Source organism: Drosophila mojavensis, unplaced genomic scaffold (genome assembly GCF_018153725.1).
Source record: "Drosophila mojavensis isolate 15081-1352.22 unplaced genomic scaffold, ASM1815372v1 contig_277, whole genome shotgun sequence".
Lineage (NCBI taxonomy): Eukaryota > Metazoa > Arthropoda > Insecta > Diptera > Drosophilidae > Drosophila > Drosophila mojavensis.
The window spans coordinates 2451392-2473526 of NW_025318822.1; the positions used below are offsets into that span (position 1 = coordinate 2451392).

A 22135-nucleotide genomic window follows, 5' to 3' on the forward strand; every position below is an offset into this window, starting at 1 on the left:
TTCACTTTTTAGTCAGCCAACGTTTTGGTAGGCAGGAGCGGCCGCTCGAGCTGTTAACTGCCAGCACAGCACAACGCAGCACAAGTTTCTACTGCCCAGTCACAGTTCCAGAGCTGCTGCAGATGATGCAGCGGCTGCTGCTGCTGCTGTGCTGACCATTTTCTAGTTTGAAGACATTTTCACAACGCTATAAAGTAAACAGCTTGAGCAAGAGGTGAAAACAGTAAAGTCGCTTCGCAAATGAAAAGCGCGAAAAACGCATTACAAACACAGAAAACGAGATGCGGTTACCCACGTCCCCCTTTGATCCCCACCTGACCGAACCTTAAATCTTTCCTAGCATACACTTGACGAAGGGTACCCTAACTGCCATAACTGTCTCTCCAGAGAAGCTCAGCGAAATCTAGAATCGTCATAAATAATATTATAAAATTTGTGCACTACCCTAAAAAAGCCTTGGTATAATAGAAATGTTTAAAATTTGAGCTAAATCATTATGCATATAACAAAATCTAAAAAAAAAAATAATAATGAATCAAATCTGAAAAATTAAAAATTAAATTCTTCATTTCCAACAGCAGTACACAAACTGCATAAGAGTATTAATTCATTGGCTTGATGCTGCTTCGTTTGTCTAAGCCGTTTCATTTGCTGCCATCCGTCACCAGCGCTGCAGCATCAAAAGGGAAAGCACTAATCGCGCTTTTCCAAATACGCCTTTCAAAGGGCCTGGCCCGGCCTGGTCTGATCTGGCCCGACCTGGGCTGGGCTGGGCCTGCCAGCTGAAGGATGCACTGCGTCCGGCTAAAGCCCAAGCCCCACTTCAATTAACGTTAATTTCGAGTATTTTGCAACACTTGAATTGTATACCTTGCTTTACTTTCGCTTTCATCATGCGCAATTTAAAATTTTTTTGTTATTCTGTTGGGTGCAAGTGCTAAAAATTAATAGCTTCATGTCACAGATAATATATCCGCCTGCCATTCCGACACACATTCTGTCTCTGTCGACACACACATTTGCAAATGTCGATGTGTGCGTGTGCATTTGTGTACGTGTATGTGTATGTACCGCTGTTTGCACGTTTGGGGAAAGCGACGGCGGCGGCTCTGTGGCCTCCAAGATTGTGTTGCAATTAATCATCAGACAAAACGCATTGTTCGCGGGCGCACACACATCGTATAAGGCGCTCTACGCACCCACCCGCCCGTCCGCCCCCTTTGAGCGTGCTCCCGAATATTTAAGTCGGTCAAGTCGTTGCATTTGTTGGGATCGGACAGCGCTTGCAACACACTCGTAGTTCACTCGACCCAATTTGCAATATAGACTCACGCAGTCTCGAGGCAGTCTTTCGCATGTCTCCCATTAACTGGATAGGTGTGGCGATTAATTTATGTAGTTGATCAGGCTGCGGCAAGTTACTTACTATTATTTATACCATTTGATATTGTTATACAGCATTAAATTGGTAGGAGATTCTTGTCACAATTAAAATTAAAAAGATTATTTTCTAAATTTAGGTTTTATAGTATAATTATAATATAATAAACACAGAGAAAATATCTCTCAACGTCTTTGTTGTTGTTTTCTATCAAATATCTGTTATATGTAAATTTTATTTATGCATTTAAATTATAATTGTTTTTCACATGGTTACATATGTACATACACATGTATATGGTATATATAAATATATATAAATGTGTGTGTGTGTGTATTTTCATTATGCATGCATGTTGCTATGCGTAAGCGCGTATAAATTAATCATATCATACTAATGTAGATCGTATATTATCTACAAGTTGCTCTTGTTTTATAAACGCATATATTTTATATTTATTTATTTTGTTTATTTTATATAAATCAGCTTAGTGTAATTATTAAAACTGAGCGAAATTTTCAATATTTCGCTTATATACAATTACACTTAATCATGTTTATTTATTTATTTATTTTTATTTTTTTTCCATTTTAATTTATATGTATATATATTTATTTTTCATTTGGATTTTACAATAAAAAATGAACAATTTTGTTCGCTCGACCTGACAAGAGATTTAGTCAAGTTTCAAACCATTTGGTAGAACACATCGTAGTTAACAGTACTTCTATAAAAGTTCCAAATCAAATTTGTTATACAACTGATCGAAAACTAAAAGCATATATTCTTGACTTTTTCGCTATTCTTGTGTGGGATGACAGATGGAAATACTTTAATGGGGGCACCGTGAACATTATAAAAATAGGTAGGGGGATACTTTTTTCTAGAGGGGTTGACGATATAGTAATGCCTCATTACCTAAATGTCTATGCTGCAGCTAAACGATTTCGACCTCTCAATATTTTGCTACATGATTTATATTTTTAAATATATATCTATATATATATATATATGTATACATATATAATATATATATTATTCTTTTGTGATATATTTTAAAAGCTTGCCGTTTTGATGTTGGCATTGGCAGATTTCAGTTGATTGTTTGGTCAGCTATTTATTTGCATTTTCAGTTGTATGCGTGAGTCAAATTAAATGTATTTATATATATATATATATATATATTTATATATATATACATACATATAGATATATATATACATACATATAGATATATATATGCAAACTTTGAATTGTGGAAATCGTTGTGTAGTCGTTTCTAATAAGCTTTGCTTATGAAAAGTTTAACTATAAGCTGCATAGTTGATCTGTAATGGATTCTCTATCATGATATTAGCTACCTATTATTTTGATGTATCCAGTAAGAATTACTCGATTCTCGATTTTATTTCATTCGATATTTCAAACTTTTTGCCTCAAGCAATACCATTGAAGTGATGCGCATGAAATAATAATATTGTGCCATACTTGGAATTGTATAAACTATACCTTATTAACGTATACATTAATATGACCTGATCCAATTATAGTTTAGCTCCTAGTACATCCTCAACAGGCATTCAACTACTGGATTCGAATTAATACATATTTTATAAGCTAAACTCTAACTCACCTGTTGGATCTGCTCAACTTATCAGATGTATTTATGAGTTTCATATTCGCTTCGCCGGTTCTTTGGCATAATTATTTCTAATTTAGTTTTGCAAGCGGGTTTTGTTTTATGTATTTATTTAAGAAAATATATTTCATTTAACTGTTTTTTTATTTTATTTTTTTTTTTTTCTCTCTTTCAATATTTCAATTGATAAGTTCTTGCTCATTTCTGTTTTCATTGTATATAGAAGAGATTATACTTTTATTGTAGATATTGTATTTAGTTGTAATGCCCGAACATTGTTCACTTTATTTTTACTTTTTATTTACAAGTGTAATTCAATAGTTTTATTCTTTTATAAAAAAATATCAAATTTATTTACCATTTTTTTTTATTTTGGTTTAATTTAAGTAGTAATTCTGTTGTAGTTGCCTGATCTGATAGGTATACACAACATTTCATGCTTAATGCTGTTTTATTAACTCTGCAAGGCCGACATCATTATGACAAACATTTTAGGCATTTTTATTCTTTTTTTTTTCAAATTCAAAAAAATGGAAATTTTGGTTTTTCACTTTTTTTTACATTTTGGTTAAAAAATTGATTTGTTGTATATAAATATGTACAAATATTTGTGTAAAAAAGCATATGCAATATATAAATTTCTTTCTTAGTTCTTTAAATCATTTTCTTAAATGTTATTGGTGCTCATGCAGTTGAAATATCGTTTTACGCTCATTATTTATAGCTTTTAGTTCATGATTTTATTGTTGTATTCAACTGTTCCATAAAGCTGAGCACATCAGAGGCAACTTTACCATTAAATATAACTCGTAATTGTTTTTGTTTTTTGCTTCTTTGGAGTATAATTAATGCGTTTCTTGTATATATAGTGTTTTTTGTGTGTTGGTGTGGGTGTGTGTATTTCGATATTTTGCTGCACAATTATATAAATTTTTTCTTTTTACTTATATGCTAGTAGTGTATTGTATTTTGTGTATTAGTGTGCTGATGTATGTTTCATATTTTTGTTTTATGTTTTTTCTTTTCTCTTTTCTCTTTTGCTTGATAAATGTTATACTTGCATTTAATAATTAACTAATCACTTTAAACGTTATGCTTAAAATGTTATATTTAGATGTATATATAAGTATATAAGTATAATTATATGTTGTAAACTATATTTTTCCTTTTCTTTATATATCGCGCTCAACGTTCTCTTACCTCCACTTGCTTTTTTTCAGCTGTTGTTATTGAAGGTAAGAAAAATAAGTTACTATCATTCATTTGTTATTATTGGTGTATAAACTTAGCGGTACAAATTTATTTCAGTTTTGCTCGCAATATTACCCAGTTCTATATAACTCAGTATATTATGGGTGATCATAGGTGATGAAGCAGAACATAATGTGTTTATAGTATGTATTTATGTGTGTCTGTTAAACTTGTTCTATTGCATCGATGTGAGACTTGTGGAAGTACTTATGTGCGACGAGGTGCCCAATGTGTTGGCCATATCTCCTTGATAGCTAAACTGTAATTCGAAGACCAAATGTTATTTTAATGTTTGTATCGTAAGTTAAGCAAAGATAAATTTACCTGCGGGAAAAGCGGCTCTTCGGCTATAGAACCTAGTGGTCCCGTGGGATCCGGCGGCGTTAGCTCAACGCTCTCACCTGTAAACTCTTCGTCAAAATATCGTGTGTCTGTATCTGATGTAACCTGAGGCTTGAAAGGCGGCGTTATCTATGTAAAATACAATGTTGATTAATTTTGTTTAAGCCTATTACTAATTTGTCATACCTTCTTCTGCACCAGATCTGTCCAATTAATACTCGCAAAGAATGGATGTGCTTGTATCTCCTTAACATCATCCTGTCCTCCGCCTAAACGATTTCTAGGATTCTTAGCCAAAAGACCAGATAATAGACTTTTTGCTTCATCTGTTATATTCCGCGGAAATTTCACATCTTCTAACAATATCAGCGTGAAAAGCACATCATGATCACGATTGTAGAATGGTAGTCTTCCACAGATCTACAAATTTAAGAAATATATTTATTTATAGATGTATTTACAAATTTTATGTAGTCTTTTGCTCACCATCTCATACATAACCACACCGGTCCCCCACCAATCCACCGCGCGCCCATAATCATTATCATCTAATACTTCGGGGGCTAAATATTCCGGTGTGCCACAAAACGTCTTCGTTGTACGACCGTAAGTGATGTCCTCCTTGCACAGCCCAAAGTCCGCTACCTTAATGTGGCCATCTTTGTCCAGCAAAAGATTCTCCAGCTTTAAGTCACGATAAATGATGCCCTGCGAATGCAAATATCCCAGCGCCGATATTATTTCGGCGCCATAAAAGCGTGTTCGCTCCTCTGTAAAGATGCGCTCATGACTCAAATGCCAAAACAGCTCGCCACCATTCACATATTGCATGACAAAACAGAGACGATCATTGGTTTGAAATGAATATTTCAGTGACTACAAAACAGAGAACAGAAAAACATTTACATTAGATATATTTATTAATGATTAGGCTAAAACGATCTATACTTAACAATCAAATACTTTATAAATATATGTACATTGCAGTCGGAAAATACATCTATGCTGGCTATTCGCATATGCTACATTCATACATTTTTATTGCAGAGAAATAAATTTGCAAACTTAAATATACATACATACATTGATTGCAGCCCTACCAGTATGATCGTATCGTAAAGAATGTTCTACCTCTATCTATGCATTAAATCTAATTCTGATTTCAATTGAAACTTTTATGTGTAAAACGCTGCATATTGATCTATTATAATTATCCTGATCATACACCTGTAATTATAAAAATTAATAGACGTAGCTACGTCATCTTTGCTGATGATCCAAGTATATGCTGTAAAGCAAGTACATATACATATGTATATATCCAAATCTGGCCCATCGATTTAGTTTCTTTGTCTTTTGCGCCTAACCATTAAATTCGACACTCATATGGCAAGGCAAACAAATCGAAGCGGGGAATCCCCCTACTTTGACGCTTCACATTTCGTTACTGACAATTATTCGATATGATGAAATAGAATAACACTTACAATCAGGAACGGATGATTTGTTGACTTTAGCACGCGGCTTTCAGTGAGTGTGTGTGCGACCTCATCCTTTTGTATGATCACCTCCTTTTTGAGAATTTTGATTGCATACAATCTGGCAGTAGCCTTCTCGCGGCAGAGAATTACCTTGCCAAAGGTGCCCTTGCCGAGCACCTTAAGGAATTCAAAGTTTTCAAGAGTCTAAATGATATGCGAGTTAATCGATGTTCAAATAGATGAATATAGGGGTCTGTTTCCCAATACGTACCACTTTTTTAACGCCGCTACTGTTGCGTGTAGTGCCTTGCACTGAGAACTGTTCGGAGAGCTCCACCTCGGCAATGCCAGCCATATCCACATCGGCCATATCTGTTTGTGCTGATGGAGACATGGCCGTCTCGCCCATCTCGCATAGCCTGCTGGCCACATTACGTATAGCCTCCGTCCAGCCTTGGCGTTCCTCTTCCGAACCGACAGCAAAGGTGCGCTCAATTACTGACGTCCACTGCAGACCGCGTATGATGAATGTAAAGGGCTTTGGCCGATCCACGGCCATGATTTGGCAACCGCGCACGGTAAAGTTGTTGAGCACGTGCTCCTGCGATGTATAATCAACCGGCTTGCTGCGATAGCCCATCAGAGTACCATCGTCGCGCAGAACAAAATAGCGTTGGCGCCAAGTCTTGATATGCTCGCCGCGCTTCGACAGCCATCCCTCTTTCACGATCTGTGCGATGGGCGAAACGAAGGGCTCAATGGGGCTGGTGGGCGATGAGCCCGTTGCTGTCAAGGACATGATGGCTTCTGTTGCCGTCACTATTGGATACCGGATGGCGCGCACCTCGTTGTTTAGCAGTGCGTCGCTCAGTTCCGACACGTTGCAATCGTTGATGTTGTTGCTGTTGCTACCGTTGCTGTTGTTATTGCTAGCGTTGCTGTTGCTTGTGTTATTCCTGTTGAAATTAAAGCCCAAACGACCACCAGTGATCGCTAAAGTTGTTGGTGTGGGCGTTATTGAGGCAGATCTAGGTGCGGCGCTGGCGACCACAGTCGATCTCCTCTGCAGCGCAAATGGTAAATAATTCGTGTTGAGGCTGTTCCCAGTTCCGGGTGTACCAAGCTAACCAATTCCGCACGCCCCAGTCCCAGTTCTACAATGACGGCACTTGTTAAAAAATGCACAGGTCTAAATAGTACAAAAAAGTATTAGTGTTTCTTAGCATTTTCGCGAGTGCATAATCCACTTCTTTTATACATAAATACAACTGTGTACCCTTTTGAGATGGGCACGTGATGAAACTCAGAAAGTCCCTGCAAATTTCAACAAAAATACGAATGATTATAAAATCCTTGATCGTAAAAATTAGGTATACTAGATTTTAAATCAACAAAACATGAAAATGACAACTTTTCTTCCAATTTCAATTTCAAATTATTTTTCGTGTCACGCAAAATATTCAGCACGCACCCATCTCTAATATGCATATACATACATACATATATGCATATGCATATTTTGTTATTGTCTTTTGGCGTGTTTATGGCAAATTGCACAGCCCTTTGTTGTTGTCGTTGACGTTGTTATTGTTATTGTTATTGTTGCCGCTTGCGTCACCAGCTGCAGTAGAAGCAGCTGCAAAACTGTTTAAAATAGGATCGATCGTTCGAAAAAATAATAATAAAAATAAAATTAAAAAAAAAAAAAAAAGAAAAACAGAAAATCGAGCATTTACGATATTTCCGTTCGCAAAAGGGCTGGCGCGAAGACGACGATGACGGCGGCGACTGCCCTGGCGCTCTCTTTCACTTAGTCATTGCGCGGCCCACATGTAGAGGCGCCAGCATATTGACAGCGCGACTGTCGCAATTGTTCTTGCTGTAGCTGTTGCTGTTGTTATTATTGTTGCTTTTGCCATTTCAGCTTCAAACAAATTCCCCGCGAAGCGGTCGGCACCAGCGATACGAGCAAAATTTTTCGCGATTGCATTTACCGCGAAATTAAATCAAAACAAGTCGACGGATCACTGCTGTTCATGAACTTACACGCATACATACATGCATGCCGATGTACGCACATATTTACATACATACATATGTATGCATACGCGCTAGTGTTTGTATGTATTCATGCATATACATACATACATTTGTATGCTTGCATGTCGCGCTCACTGTCTGTGTGGCCCGCTGGTTGCGATCGCAACGAGCGATAAAGGTGTGAGGGGCACGTGTGCATGTGTGTGTGTGTGTGTCAGAGAGCGCGGCAATGATCGCAGCTGAAAAAAACATATTCATTTGCAATTTGCGAAAATGTCAACTCCGTGCCTTGGCGGTCGCTGCCGGCTGTACAAATTTCGCTATCTAAAACTGTAAACAAATGTACATAAAATAAAATCGACAAAATACAAGCACACACACACATATGTATGTACACACTCGTGCACATATGTTTGTTTGTCTGTCTGCAATGCAAAGTGCGAGGCCGCGACCAAAGAAAAGCGTGTAGGCCGGCCGGGGAAGTTGACGGGTGAGACGCGAACATGTCTCGACAGACAATACATACATATGTATGTACACAATAACGTTTCTTTCTGTGTGCCAGAGTACTTGTGTGTGTGCGTGTAGGTCGGCGCATCAAGTGATCAGCAACAACAACAAAAAGAATAAAATGCACACAGGTTCGGAATAGATTCACTCCCTGAACCGAACCAGTTGCAAGCCAGTTCACTCGGAACACACGCACTCAAATGTATCCATAAATTCATGAGAATTGTTTATGCAGACATATTAACTATTTAATGACAAGAATTTTTTTTACAGCAGTTACGATTACCCCTTCATGTTGTTGAACTTCTATAAAAAACAATAGTCTGCGCACGAGTCCGAACAATTGTTCGAACCGGCAAACCGAACCGCAAGCAAAACTTTTCGAGATTGCAGCCTTGTCAGCAACATGTCTAGACGCTAATACAGTTAACAAATGCACATATATATATATACACACGCACGTACACATACGTTTATTTATATGTGCATACACATACATATATGTATGCACGCAAACATACAGCCCCAGAAAGATAGATTACCATCGGGGGCAGACAACACTGTTAACGTCGACGTCGGCGTCGGCGTCTGCGTTGACGACGGCGACTCTGACAACGAAAAATCTGTAAGCGACCGAGCGAACAACAATAACAAAGGCCACGGCTGTTTGGGGGAATTCGGCATAAAGCACTTGCATTTGAAATGCCACTACAAATTTTGAACCCACCTAATCGTTCAAAAGAACCGACTTTTGCATTTGATTTTACTTTTTTTCAGAATTGTAAAAGGCAGACTCTGCTGCTAATGGTGACGGTGACGGCAGCGACACTCACGTATGTTGTTTTTGTTTCTGTTGTGTGTTAACGAGTGAGAGTGTTGCTAGAGTTTGTGTGTATGTGTGGCTTCGGACACACACAGTTCGATTCTCCACGCAATTGTTTAACTGATCGAAAGACTTTTTTTGTCCTAGTTCGCATAATATATGTATGTTGAAGTTTTAGTTTTTCATCAACACACGCACTCACACTTAATTTTCCATGTAGATGCGCCGTTTGGTTTTTACGCTTCACTTTTTTATTCGTGCGATATACGAAGTCTAAATTGTGGTGGTTCGTCGAAACACCATGGCGGTTGGACGATATGACTCATCCACAGCAACACTCAGCATGCTATGCCAGGATGACAATCAATTGATATAGTAGCTTTCTTCTACATCAAATCTATTTACATATATAAATTTATGTACGTATATGTTTAAATAAATAAACGTGTATTTCGACGATACAAAATTTATTCAATTGATTTACCGGCATGGAATCAACTGAAAACAACTACAGTGGTCAATCCCAGAAGCAAAATAAATTTCATCACTTAGAGATAGTCGCAGAGCATGAAAAGGATTCGAAAGATCAGTGCTATATGAGCGTTCAAAAGCCTGTTAGTCCCTCAGCTTTCCTCGAGAAGCGTTTACAAAGAAAGCCAAAATTTTTCGATTCTGGAGACTATCAGATGGCCAAACAAAATGTCAACAGTTCGAAGAACTTATTCGAGACCGTTGGGGTGATCATTCCAACTCCAGACACCGTTTCGGCACGTAAATCTTATCATATCGAGCCTAAAACTTCTTCCTGGAAGGACCCTAACAGCGATATTAGCAAATCCAAATAAGCCTAATTCCTAAATTATACTATATGCCAGTAATTAAGTTGATTATTATGTTTTTGGATCACAAATGCTGCCTTACAAAATAAACTTGTTTTTATGTTATTCAATAATAATATATAATAAAATCGTAATTTATAAAAATCAATTCTACAAAATGTTATCGAGCTCACCTGCAGGGAAATTATTATGCGCCTTACAGCACTGCAATGACAATGTTTTGTTTGTTTAGTAGTGTGTACACATTGGCCCATGAGCGAACATCGATAAGTGTGTGTAAATATCGTTCCACCTCTAAGTAACAGTTGTGTGCACACTGGCCGATCGGTCGTCGTCGTCGGTACGGTGGATTTTTGTAAATTTTAGAATTAAAGTAGAAAGGCAATTGTTTATGACAAACGCGTAGTTGTGCGCATTGGTTTAAGCGAAAAGGTAAAAAGAAGGATTCATAATAATATTGATTCAGGGCCAAATATTGTATACAAGTATATATACATATGTGTGTACCCGTGTGCTTGGCTTATCAAAAGAGACATAGAAAACTGCAAAAACAAAGGTGTTATTGACTTCGCGAGTGGCAGGCAGCTTTCTTTTTTTGCTTCTGGCTCGTCGCGCATTCCAGTTCCACCCTCTGTCTATTGGATTTTGCTGAATGAGCACAAATTTGTTTGTATAAATAATTAAACACCAGCTGCGGCAAGTGGCCATAAAATAAAGCAACATAAAACAGCTAAATTCGAAATGCAATCGAGTCTGGGGCAATCAATACAAACACAAATACAAACTCAATTGCAAATACAACTGCAATAACAACGGGCCCCTCGAGTATCAAACGTATACGTGTGTGTGTGTATGTAGGTGTGTGTATATGTGCGAGAGTATGTAAGTGGTGCGTGAAAACAAAACAAAAATTGTATACAATATTGAAAAAGAAAGCGCATAATTGAATAAATAATAACAAATGAGGGCGAGGCCCAATGACAAAAAGCCACTGTTGGCATCAAAGCGAAATGCAAGATTAACAAAAATATGCATGCCTGACGCATTGTTTACGTGATTTTGCCATTCCATGCAAACGCAAACTCACACAAACACAAACACACGCACACTTGCGTGCAGACGTGCAAAAAACAGTTAACTCTTGTGGTTGTGTGCGGGTGCATTGGTCTCAGGGTTTCTTTTGCAACGAACGAAAAGCAAAGGAAATAAAAGAAAAGAGAGTAACCAAGAAAAATGCGAAACTAACCGCAATGCATGAGGTTGTGGCTGGCCTGGACAGGGCATGGCAGGGCAAATCAAATTAGCAGCAAAGAACAAAAATGTGCAAAACGGTTGGGCACGCCCTTGAACTTGCGACATTCGCCTCTCTGCCCCTTCTACCCGATTGGTACTTCACTGTTAACCGGCTCAGAACCCGAAGTTCACTTCGGGTGGAAATTTTAGTGATATCGCGTCTCTTCCTTGTATCTATTCCTTATGTTATCTTCGGTCTTGTATACAAATTTTATTTTCATACATACACGACGAATTTACGCTGCTTGTCATACTATCTTATCAGGAATCTGTATAAATTGATTTAAAGTTTCACTGGCTTATCAGATATTTTTGCGGAGCGAGCTCGCTGCTCTTATCATACGTACATACAAATGTATATCTATAATAGGTACATTTGCGAGCTCGTTAAATATTATTATTTCATGTGCTCATTATTACGAAAGGAAATATTTATATATATTATACATTATTTGTAATTTTTGATACTGACTTTTCCAATAGAGCTGATAAATTTCTTCTTTGTTTATAAAATATGAAAATAAATTAATAAAGTCAATATAGACAGTTTGTTGTAGAAGTGTGATAAAAATAAGCTTAAAAAGGCTTTCTTTTATCGTCTGATTGCAGCTAGATCCCTAAGGACCCACACACACGAACAGATAAAGATGTTCAATTTTATGAAGAAAAGCGCCGGCGATGAAGAGAAGGAGCGTCGCAAGCGCGAAAAGAAACTGCGCAAAGAGGCTAAAGGTGGCAGCGGTGGTGGGGTAACTGGCAGCATGAGCACCGATGAACTGCTGCGTCTGGAGGAGGTGCGTCGATCGCTGAAGATACGGGGCCGCCGCAAGGAGAAGGAAAAACTGCCCAGCGGCATAACAGCGGACTACAGTGCAGATTTCTTTGCGGCCCTCAATGCCGATGCAGCCAGCGGCAACGCGAATGGGAATGGAAATGGCAATGGAAATGGAAATGGCGGCCCAGAGCAGGATCGTGGCAATGAGGAAATTGTAGCATCTGTGATGACACACATCGAGAGTCGAAGCGCCGCCAACGAATCTCTTATCTTGAACTATGGCGAGGTTACACATTCCCTGCTCTCGGGCGGACTGAAGGTGAGCATGCTAAGTCGAAGTTGATGCTTTTGAAATGTAATTACTATTATGCTGACAGAATCGATTTTTGCCGCCGGTGCCGCCAAAGCCGCCCAAGCGTGGCATTTTGAAGGGTTCGCGCAGCAACATGAGCAACGTTCACGAAGAGATTGTCTTCACCGGTGGCGGCACTCCCGAAATGCTGATGCGCAACACCATGCAAAATGAGCAGCTGTTTGAGGGCAACCGTGGCGGCGGCAGCGGTGGCTCCAATTCCAGCCAACATGGCACCTCGTTCACCTCCGTGGAGAGCCTGCGGAGCGACGGCGATCATCCGCCGCAGCAGCGCGCCATGACCCTGCCGGCGAACGCGCGCTATGGCGCACCACAGACGCCCACGCAGGCTGCCCATTTGCATGTGCTGACATCACCGTCACCGAGTGCCGACAGTCTCACAGATACCACAAACTCCTCCTTTGCCACGCCTCCATTCTCGCTGAGTCCAGTGGGCGAATCGCAGGGCATCGATCGCTGGGCCCGTGTGCACGCCTTTGAGGATGTGCAGCTGCCATTGCCACCGGTCCAGCTGGTGCAGCTGCCGCCGCCTAGGCAGCTGGTCATCAAACGGCAGAAATCACCGCGGCATGACTTCGGGTTCAGTCTGCGCAAAGCCATTTGCTTGGACCGCACCGAGTCGCTGATGTCGCCCATCTTTCGACCAGTGATCTTTGCGGAGCCTGGTGCTGGGGGTGGCGCCACGGGCCTGTTACCTGGCGATCGTTTGATCAAGGTGAATGGCACGCCCGTGGGCGATTTATCGCGCGAGATCATCATCGAGATGATACGCAACAGTGGCGATGCTGTCACCGTCGAGGTACGTAAAGCACTTTACAATCTCATGATATTCACACTCACGATAATCTTCTCTCCGTGTCCTTCACATATCTAGGTGCAACCCGTAGCTGAGCTAGTGGAGTTGAGCAAGCGCTGCATGGCGCCCAGCACGGCCACCGTTGAAGAGATCGATCATTCCATTAACAACGGCAACTGCAACACTCTCCGTCGCAGCGCCAGCAAGCGCTTCAAGCGTCAGGTAAGACAACAACTCATATTCCCATCTAAATCCATTAGCAACGCAGTGATTAATGAAAGTTATTACCTGGAATAGCAACAATATTATAATCACTCGTAATCGTTCCATTAATCATGTAATTTCGATAGAATTAAAGCTCTGAACGATCAAGTGGCGAGCAAGTCGGCTCGGTAATTTGAAAAAGAGTTGGCTGCATCAAATAGGATTCCTTCTAACTATCTACTTACCTATTATAGAAACTAACAAATATTCCGTGTTTTTATGAACCAATATAAATTAGAGTCAATGAACCAAAAACCTTTTTTTTGTGGCTATTCTAAATTAAATATTGATAACAAGCATTGATAAACAATTTCTTATTAAGGCTGGTCAGGTATTAGTATTATCTTGAATAGCGCAGCCCCAGCTGATAAGATTGTATTTCGTTAACTCATTATAAGCTTATACTTATATGGAAGATTAGTTATCTATCAGATATATTATTAACTAAATACTTTTTTAGCTTTTAAAAACCATTTATTATTTAACTGCCTTAACAATTAATTTGATTGCATTTATCGTAGAGAATTTGACCTCTAATAATAACATTCATCTTCGAAATTGGTCCAACTTATGCTAGGGTATTTTATTTTCAGAAAAGTAATATAATCTAGGTTTTTTCAATGTGGGAATCACGTTGGAGTGGTCAGAAAAAGAGTGTAAATATGTGTTTAAGAAAATAAATATTTGCTGTTTAATTTGGGGTTTACGTGATGATGATGATGATGATAGACAGGAAACGCAACGGCGTATTTAATTTTTTTTAAAGCCCAGAGTGTAAAATCTAATGGCAAAATATCGATCAGTTTTTCTATACAGGGTAACTAGCTATCTAGCAATTGCAATTGCGATTCCAGTTGAAAATCTTATTAACTTGTTGACTTTAGCCGCAGCTAGAAACGTGTTTGACATTTTTCCCTGTGTTTATCTTTTGCAAATGTGTTGTAAAAATTGTCAGCACCTGAGCGATCGAACGAGCGATCGGTCGCTGAGAAATTCCAGGCCCAGCGCGTTGCAGCTATAAAGCTAAGCCCCAATTCCACTTGGAACATAGTTGTTGTTTTTGCTGTCTGGCTAAGTTCATAAAGGCGTCGACATATTCGAGCGTCTTACTCACTTCATTCAGCAGACGAAAATAAAACGCGATTTGGCAACACTGCTGAGAAAAAAACTCGAACTGCATTTTAGTAAACATCATTAACAACGTGCTGCACAGCTCCCCTTTGCCCACACTGCAACACGAACAGCCGCAGACAAGCAGCGAACATGGACGAAGACGTTGACGTTGACGTCGACGTCAACATCAACAGCCACATCCACGTCGGCGGCAGCAGCAGCAACAACAACACAAGCAACAGCAGCTGCAGCTGTGTGCATTTTTCTACACCCACTTCGGACTGCGTCGGCTGCCTACACAAATAGCTGTCGTCGCAGTCGCTGTCGTCGTCGACGTTGCTCGTGCTGCGCTGCTTGCGTTTGGTTGCTTTTGTTTTTGTCGAGTTGCTGTTGTTGCTCGCTTCGTTGTCGCTGTCGTTGGAGCTGGGCCGTCAGTACGCTGCAAACTCTGCCCAAGTTCGGTACGGAAATCGAAGCGCGAGACACCCACTGTGAAATTTCTATGCGGGATTACAGTAACAACATAATTAACAATAACAACAACAACAATAGCAACAGCAACAACAAACTGAAAAATTCTTGTCATTCAAACTGGCTTTAATAGTTAATTCATAACTCGCATTTGATTCGCGTTCGTGACTCGAGTCTTGCATTTCAATCAATCAATCATGATTGGCTGTTTTCAGCCAGTTCAATTGTCTCTAATGTCAAAGCGTTAAGTGTCTGAACTCGCGTAACCACACACACATAAACACACACAACAAGATTGTTGAGTCTGTGGTGCGACTAACAGTTCCAAGGTTTTGGGCGCGCTCCAGTTTCGCACTTACTTCCCGTTTCACGTCTGTGCGTCGCTAGCCCGGTCTGTGTGGGTCTGGTCATGCTCCAAGCACTGCTGGCTGCTGGCCATGACAATTGTTTGCATTTGACTTACGATCTAAGTACCAAGTGATCACATAACTCGCACACACATACACATACAGACAAACAAACTCGCGCGCATATTTTTTATCATGTTTCTCAAGACGAAAAACTTCGAGCAAACACTGCGCGGAGGCATTGTGCCTGCTGTGCCCGCCGCGCCGGGTTCCGGCCTAAATCCATCCTTCCATCGTGGGTGCACGGGCAAGGCGCACGCCTGCGGCACCAACAAGGCGCAAAAAGCAACGGGCGTGCCCAATAAAACAAAAGCTACGCCAAAGGCGCAGCGCAAAAATAGTATTAGCTCGGAGACGATCAGTGAGAGCGGCTCTGAGAACTCCAGCAGCTGGCCGTCCACATCATTGTCCACTGTGCCGCCCACGCCACCGCCACCCAAACCGCCGCGATTGGCTGCCACTAGGCAAGGAGCCAAGGAGACAACTCCCACATCTCCTGCTGCTTCTGCGGCTTCTGTTGCCAGCATCGAGCGCAGTTCGTTTCGCACGCGCAGCTTTCGCCAGAATGGCAAGATCCACACAACGCCAGGCACAATAGCAACAGTAAACACACCAGCGACAACATTACCAACAACAACAGCTGCCAATGCTGCAGCCACAACATTAATACGTCCGCCATGGAACAGCTCAGCTATAGCTGCATCCAAGTATGCAGCAGCAGCTGCAGCTGCAGCGCCAGCTTCGCCCGTGCCCCATCTACGCAGTTCTTATCGACGGCGACGCGATGCCCAAAACACTGCCCAGCAGTGGCCACTCATCTGGGCCAACTCGCTGGGCTGCAACTACAAAAACTATGATGCAAGCATTAAGCAAAAGGTGCGCATAATATAATTACACTCGACGACAAAAACCAAGACGAAATGCATATACGAAATATTTGTAACCAATATTAAAAAAAAGGCCACAAAATTTTGTTCAGACAACTTTTTGTTGTGAATAGAGTTTTTAAAATTATAGAATTGCAAATATTTAATATTTATTTTCACAAAATACCGACTTAGCTTGCATCGATTTCTTGCTTTTTGGTATAAAAAGCCTAAATTTAATATTGGAATAGAAACAATAAAATTGTATTCAGTTAAAGATGGCATAGACTTCATTATCTGAAATTTCTTAATATCTGAAACTACTTTCCTCTATTCCAAAATACATATATATAACATAATTCTATTCCTATATTTAAAAATCCAATTCAATGCGTTATATGGAATATCACAAATCTGATTTAATAGTATAGATTGGAAACCGTATTTATAATAGTTTAACTAGTTTTTAATATTATATATTGTTATAGTGAATGAATTTAGTTACCCATATAACTTATAACCTTTACCCGCCCTGTATACGACCCACATACGGAGAATACTCTGCATAATGCTAGTAAAATTTCTCTGGAAACAGTATGACCTAAATTATTTTGCTTAGCTATATGCTTAAATATATTCGCGAAGGCGGCGTATTTGTCATCTATGGGCTGAATGTGTCGGTTGAAACTGAAGGTGCAGTTGGGCTTATAATAAAAGTCAAACATTATTATCGAGTCATAACTGTTTACTCACGTATTTAAATAGTATCGGGAGCTGTTGATGCTTCTGATGATCTTGTACTAAAATCGAATAGTTTCCGTTCAGTAAAAAGATATGAAATATAAAACTCTATTTCCCATCTTTGTCGTTTAGTGCTAAACAAAAAAAACTTTCTTTCTTTGGCCCTTTACGACTCGATCGATGAATGGATCGATAGATCGTCGAACCGTGACCCAATGTACGATTTAGTTGTTAGTTATTTTATTATGCTTAGACTGCTGGGTAGGCATACGGCGACTGGGTTAAGAATGGAAATGGAATTGGGGATCGGGACGGTGCGTGGGCAAATGGTCGGCTCATAATTTACGATATGGTCGTCTTGTCGCTGCATTTATGGTTTTATGGCTCACTACGCCGCCTGCGTCGAGCGATGGACTCGCTGCCCTGTCGAGCGGAAGTATTCATTTACGTCGCCCTCTTTGTTGTTTTCTTTCTCTCTCTCTCTCTCTTTCCTTCTGTCTCTTTCTAGTCTTCAGCTGGGACAGTTGCATGCCACAAAATAAACGATTGTTTTTAGATATCAAATCTTAAAATTGAATTGTGTTCGGTAAACCTTAGTCAGAGCTTAATTGACAGCTCTCCCTATGTTCGTTCTCATTGTCTTTTCTCTCTATTCTTTGTTTTTCGCGCTCTCTGCTCTTTGTCGTATACCTCGCCATGCCCTGTACATGTTAATTAGTTAGGTCTGTCTGCACATTCCTTGTCTAATTTGTCTATCTCATCAACTTAAACGGTGGCGGGTTCAATGAACCGCAGCTGCCCCACCATTCGACGACTGCAGCTATTGATTGACAGTGGACAGACGCTTGTCAGTTCATTTGTTTATAAAACTTTGTACATGCGTGTATGTATGTGAGTAGATGTTTATAGAAATGTGGGAGGTGTTTATAATTGGCTAAGCATAAAATTATTATTAGATGAAGTTATTCAATAAAAAAGTTTGGCTCGCACTCATGTTTTTATACGATAACAAATTTGAGAATTCGCAATACCATTTGAATTACTAATTATATAATTGATTTATTTATTTTATCTATTTATCTTGGAGCTTTTCGTTAAATATAAGTACATTCCATATACAGTTTTTAAAGAGCTTTTATGAATTTCTGTTTGATCAGTGGGTTCAAGGTATTTTTCGCTAGAGTTTATACTTCATATAATCCAATCCAACTCCCAAGAAATCTCTTGCAAAACAAACTGAATCATGTTTCTTATTTTTTATTTAGTAATACTGCTATATACTGTTCCGTGTTTAAGTTTTACCCACTAACAGTTTTAATTCTAGACATGAATGAGTCTCAACATTTATTTCCTGTTTAAAGCATTTTGAAATCGGTATATTCTACTGGTGGGCATAGGCATTCTGGATCTATTAACAGCGCATAACCGAAAATGACTCCAATTACGGGCTATTGAACCTAGCACAATATTTTCATAATTACGCCACAAAGTACGTTTGCAACAACAACTACAAGTTAATGCAAAGTTGCGCAGAGGAAGAGAGCGGGGCGGGTGGTGCGCGCTGAGGAGATGCGGCAGATGCATAGATAGCAGCATACGAAAAGTAAATTGCGTCGGCAGCAACGAGTAAATGCCATTTATAGCTCCAAATGTGAACTGAACGTGTTGGCACCGCCAACGAAATGCTGCTGGCGACGTTGGCGCGTTGCATAACGCAGCCGCACAGCCAGCCACAGCCATAGCTAGAGCGAAGTACTATCAGCAGCAGCAGCAGCAACAGCAGCAGCAGCATCTACATCTACAGCCACAGAGCATGTCTAGCCCACTAGCATTTGGATGGGAATGGGGCTCGGGTGGAGGGGAATTGGGAAGAAGGGGCGGGCACTGGGTCTGGGCCTCGCTCTATGGGCTGCTAGTCTGGGCAACTAATTAGGATTTAGAAACAACATCAAATTTAGAAATGCACCGAAATAAAACGAAATAACGAAAAACTGACGTTGCGCTTAGGTGAACTGAATCCAACGGAGCTGAAGTACCATAATAAATGGAATAAATGCGTGAAAATGCGTGCGCCCAAAAATAGACCTAAATAGTACACAAAATATCACTTGAAGTTGCGCCCTATCGAATTGTTGACCCCGATTCTTGAATATCCAGTAAATATATGCTCATATTTTGCAGAGTCGGCACGAGAACGGTACGGACGGCTTTTTTGGCAAAAGCGATAGCGATGTGGACGTAGTCGACGACGCCTCGCAGCCGGAACGTGTGTGGCTGGTGCATCGCGGTGGCTTTACGGCAGCGCTGCGTCTGCCACCCGGCGACACGGCGCATGAGGAGCATAAGCTGAACGTGCGATTGCTGCATAATGGCGAGCAGTTGACCGTGGACGAGGATGACATCGAGAAGCAGAACAGCCCCGCACTGGACTTGGTTGAGGACATCTGTGAGCTGAAGTATCTGAACGAGGCGTCTGTGCTGCACTGCCTCCGACAGCGATATGCCAGCAATCTGATACACACCAAGGCGGGGCCCACGCTGCTCGTGGTCAATCCAATGGCACCCCTGTCGCTCTACTCTGAGAAGGTGAGACTGGTCTGGTTGCTGGCCTGTACTGGTTTGGTTTGATTTGATTTGTTCGGCTTATTTATTATCTTGCTGTGTCTTTCTTGTCTGTTTGCTTGCTTGTAGGTTGTATCCATGTTTCGCGGCTGCAAAACGGAGGACATGCCGCCCCACGTCTACTCGCTAGCCCAGACCGCCTACAGGAGTTTGGTTGAAACGCGACGCGATCAAAGTCTAATATTCATGGGTCGTTCTGGTTCTGGCAAGACCACAAGCTTTAAGCATGCGCTCAACTACTTGGCGTTGGCTGCTGGTATGTCTAGACATTGTTGTTGCTATTGTTGTAGCTATTGTTGTAGCCGTTGCTGATGTTGGTGTTTGTAGTTATTGCAGTTATTGTCGCAGTTGGTTGGCCCCGTTTGGGCCACACCAAAAATCCAATCTGGCGTTCGATTAGCTCATTTGCATTTTGTCTAAATGCGCAGCTGCAATTTGTCAAGCCATTTCTCATTGTTCTACCATTGTAAAATGGTATAATTTCAGTTTGTCATGACGTAGGTTATGCCTTATACGACAAATCCTAAACGCAATTCATATCGAATTGGTCTTCAGTTGTCTAGTCGACTACATTTGTAATCCATTTATCTGATTCTCGCCCATTGGTAGGCGTAAAGAAATAAATCTTAGCTTTATTAATGTTCAGATTTGAATACCAATTCTTGCAATAATTATTATTTAAATTATATAATTGCAATTATACAAGGATTGATTAAGACAATTTTGATAGAGATATACACCTTAATTCTGGTAAATAAGACATAAATGCAAATGATTCTAAAATTTAATATAAATGTTTATAAATACTTATACTAGTAGCGATGCGACGATCAATATTAATTTGTATGTTTCAATCACAAAATTCATATTACTGTCCATTGAAACTGTTATTTATTCAACTAATTAATTTCTCCCCTCAGGTGCATACAATAATTTTATTAATGCGGAAAAAGTTGGTGCATTGTGCACAATTTTGGAAGCCTTTGGTAATACGAGAACATGTCTGAATTCGAATGCGACGCGTATGACGCAGCTGCTCAGCTTGGACTTCGATCAGACCGGTCAAATAGCATCAGCCTCTTTGCAGGTAAGCTGAGCGTAGATCATCTCTCGGTTGATTATCTCACTAATGACCTACGTTTGGTTATAGGTGCTGCTGCCGGAGCGACAACGTGCGGGTCGCAGGCTTGCGCACGAGCACAGCTTCCACATTATGACGCGACTGTTGGCTGGCGCCGCCGGTCTGCTACAGAAAGAGCTGCATTTAGAGAACATCTCGTCTGAGGACAGTCATCCATTTATATCGCTTTCGCAGCGATTGGAAGATCGTCATCGGGCGGCCAATGACTTTTTGCGTACGGTGCAAGCATTTGAGACACTCAACATTGATGCCAAGGCTGTGCGGGGTATCTGGAGTATACTGGCAGCTATTTATCATCTAGGCATTGCGGGTATTACTCGAATGGGCACCGGGTCGACGGCTCGAACGCAGTTTGCGAATCCGACAGCAGCACGGAAGGCGGCCAGTCTGTTGGGCGTCAATCTTGAGGATTTATCGGCAGCTGCATTCGGTCTTACGCAGCCCAATGCGACAGGCGCCAGCTTGAGTCCCTCTAAGTCGCCCACTTCGGATGGCGGTCAGGACTGGGCCTGGGAATGTCTTGAAGCACTCGTCATTGGCCTTTACTCGGAGGCACTGGCCGCTGTGGTGGCTCTGATAAATCGCCAGATCTGCACTTCAGCTCATACTATTGCTTCAATAATGCTCATCGATACACCAGGCTTCCAAAATCCAGCCAGCTGCGGCCAACAAGTGGGCGCCACACTGGCAGATCTGCGTCACAACTATCTGCAGGAGCGACTCCAAATGCTGTTCCATCACACAACATTGGTGGCGCCACGAGATCGCTATGCCCAGGAGCTGGTGGAGATCGAAATGGATCATGCTTCCGACTGTCATCCGGGCCCGCTGATATCCCTGATTGACAAGGCTCCACAGAATCATGTGGTGCGATCTTCACAGCGCGATCTGCGCGAGCATGATCGTCGTGGCTTGCTCTGGTGGGTATTTTTAGTCATATTTTCATTTGTTTATAATAATATACATG

The 22135-nt window shown here is 40.8% G+C and overlaps 3 protein-coding genes across 13 annotated transcripts in view; 2 read left to right on the forward strand and 1 right to left on the reverse strand.

Annotated features, from left to right (window-relative positions):
- Positions 1-4282: 4282 nt before the first annotated feature.
- LOC6574142 (RAC serine/threonine-protein kinase) lies at positions 4283-9758 on the reverse strand. Of its 5 annotated transcripts, none has more exons than XM_032732754.2 (7): positions 9670-9758; positions 6366-7248; positions 6101-6298; positions 5100-5489; positions 4800-5033; positions 4596-4742; positions 4283-4530 (listed from the first exon to the last, which is right to left on the reverse strand). In XM_032732754.2, the coding sequence occupies exons 2-7, from the start codon at positions 6891-6893 to the stop codon at positions 4447-4449; spliced, it is 1581 nt and encodes a 526-aa protein (XP_032588645.1). In that variant the 5' UTR covers positions 6894-7248; positions 9670-9758; the 3' UTR covers positions 4283-4446. The 5 variants fall into 5 exon arrangements, with proteins under 5 accessions (XP_032588645.1, XP_032588643.1, XP_032588642.1 ...); XM_032732752.2 differs by having other exon boundaries at positions 6366-7283; XM_032732751.2 differs by having other exon boundaries at positions 9372-9726.
- Positions 9759-9793: 35 nt separating this feature from the next.
- LOC116804571 (cAMP-regulated phosphoprotein 19-like) lies at positions 9794-10454 on the forward strand. Its single transcript, XM_032732763.2, has one exon. The coding sequence runs from the start codon at positions 9956-9958 to the stop codon at positions 10310-10312; it is 357 nt and encodes a 118-aa protein (XP_032588654.1). The 5' UTR covers positions 9794-9955; the 3' UTR covers positions 10313-10454.
- Positions 10455-10597: 143 nt separating this feature from the next.
- The window catches only part of LOC6574144 (unconventional myosin-XVIIIa), a 33231-nt gene continuing 21693 nt past the window's right edge, over positions 10598-22135 (forward strand). For 2 of the 7 annotated variants that reach the window (XM_015167284.3, XM_044008384.1), the window contains exons 1-8: positions 10599-10738; positions 12209-12693; positions 12752-13546; positions 13622-13765; positions 19587-19991; positions 20097-20283; positions 20948-21114; positions 21178-22088. In XM_015167284.3, coding sequence (XP_015022770.2) covers positions 12247-12693; positions 12752-13546; positions 13622-13765; positions 19587-19991; positions 20097-20283; positions 20948-21114; positions 21178-22088 — 3056 coding nt within the window. In that variant the 5' untranslated portion in view covers positions 10599-10738; positions 12209-12246. Of the gene's footprint in view, positions 10739-12208; positions 12694-12751; positions 13547-13621; positions 13766-15918; positions 16675-19586; positions 19992-20096; positions 20284-20947; positions 21115-21177; positions 22089-22135 lie in introns of those variants that run through there. The other 5 variants (XM_015167286.3, XM_015167282.3, XM_002000166.4 and 2 more) reach the window with 4 other exon arrangements.

Coding starts and splice junctions, on each gene's coding strand:
- LOC6574142 (XM_032732754.2), bottom strand. CDS start 6,893: ATGTCCTTGACAGCAACGGGCTCATCGCCCACCAGCCCCATTGAGCCC. Junction 5,490..6,100: donor CAAATCATCCGTTCCTGATT/GTAAGTGTTATT, acceptor TCTGTTTTGTAG/TCACTGAAATATTCATTTCA. Junction 4,743..4,799: donor CAGATCTGGTGCAGAAGAAG/GTATGACAAATT, acceptor TATTTTACATAG/ATAACGCCGCCTTTCAAGCC.
- LOC116804571 (XM_032732763.2), top strand. CDS start 9,956: ATGGAATCAACTGAAAACAACTACAGTGGTCAATCCCAGAAGCAAAAT.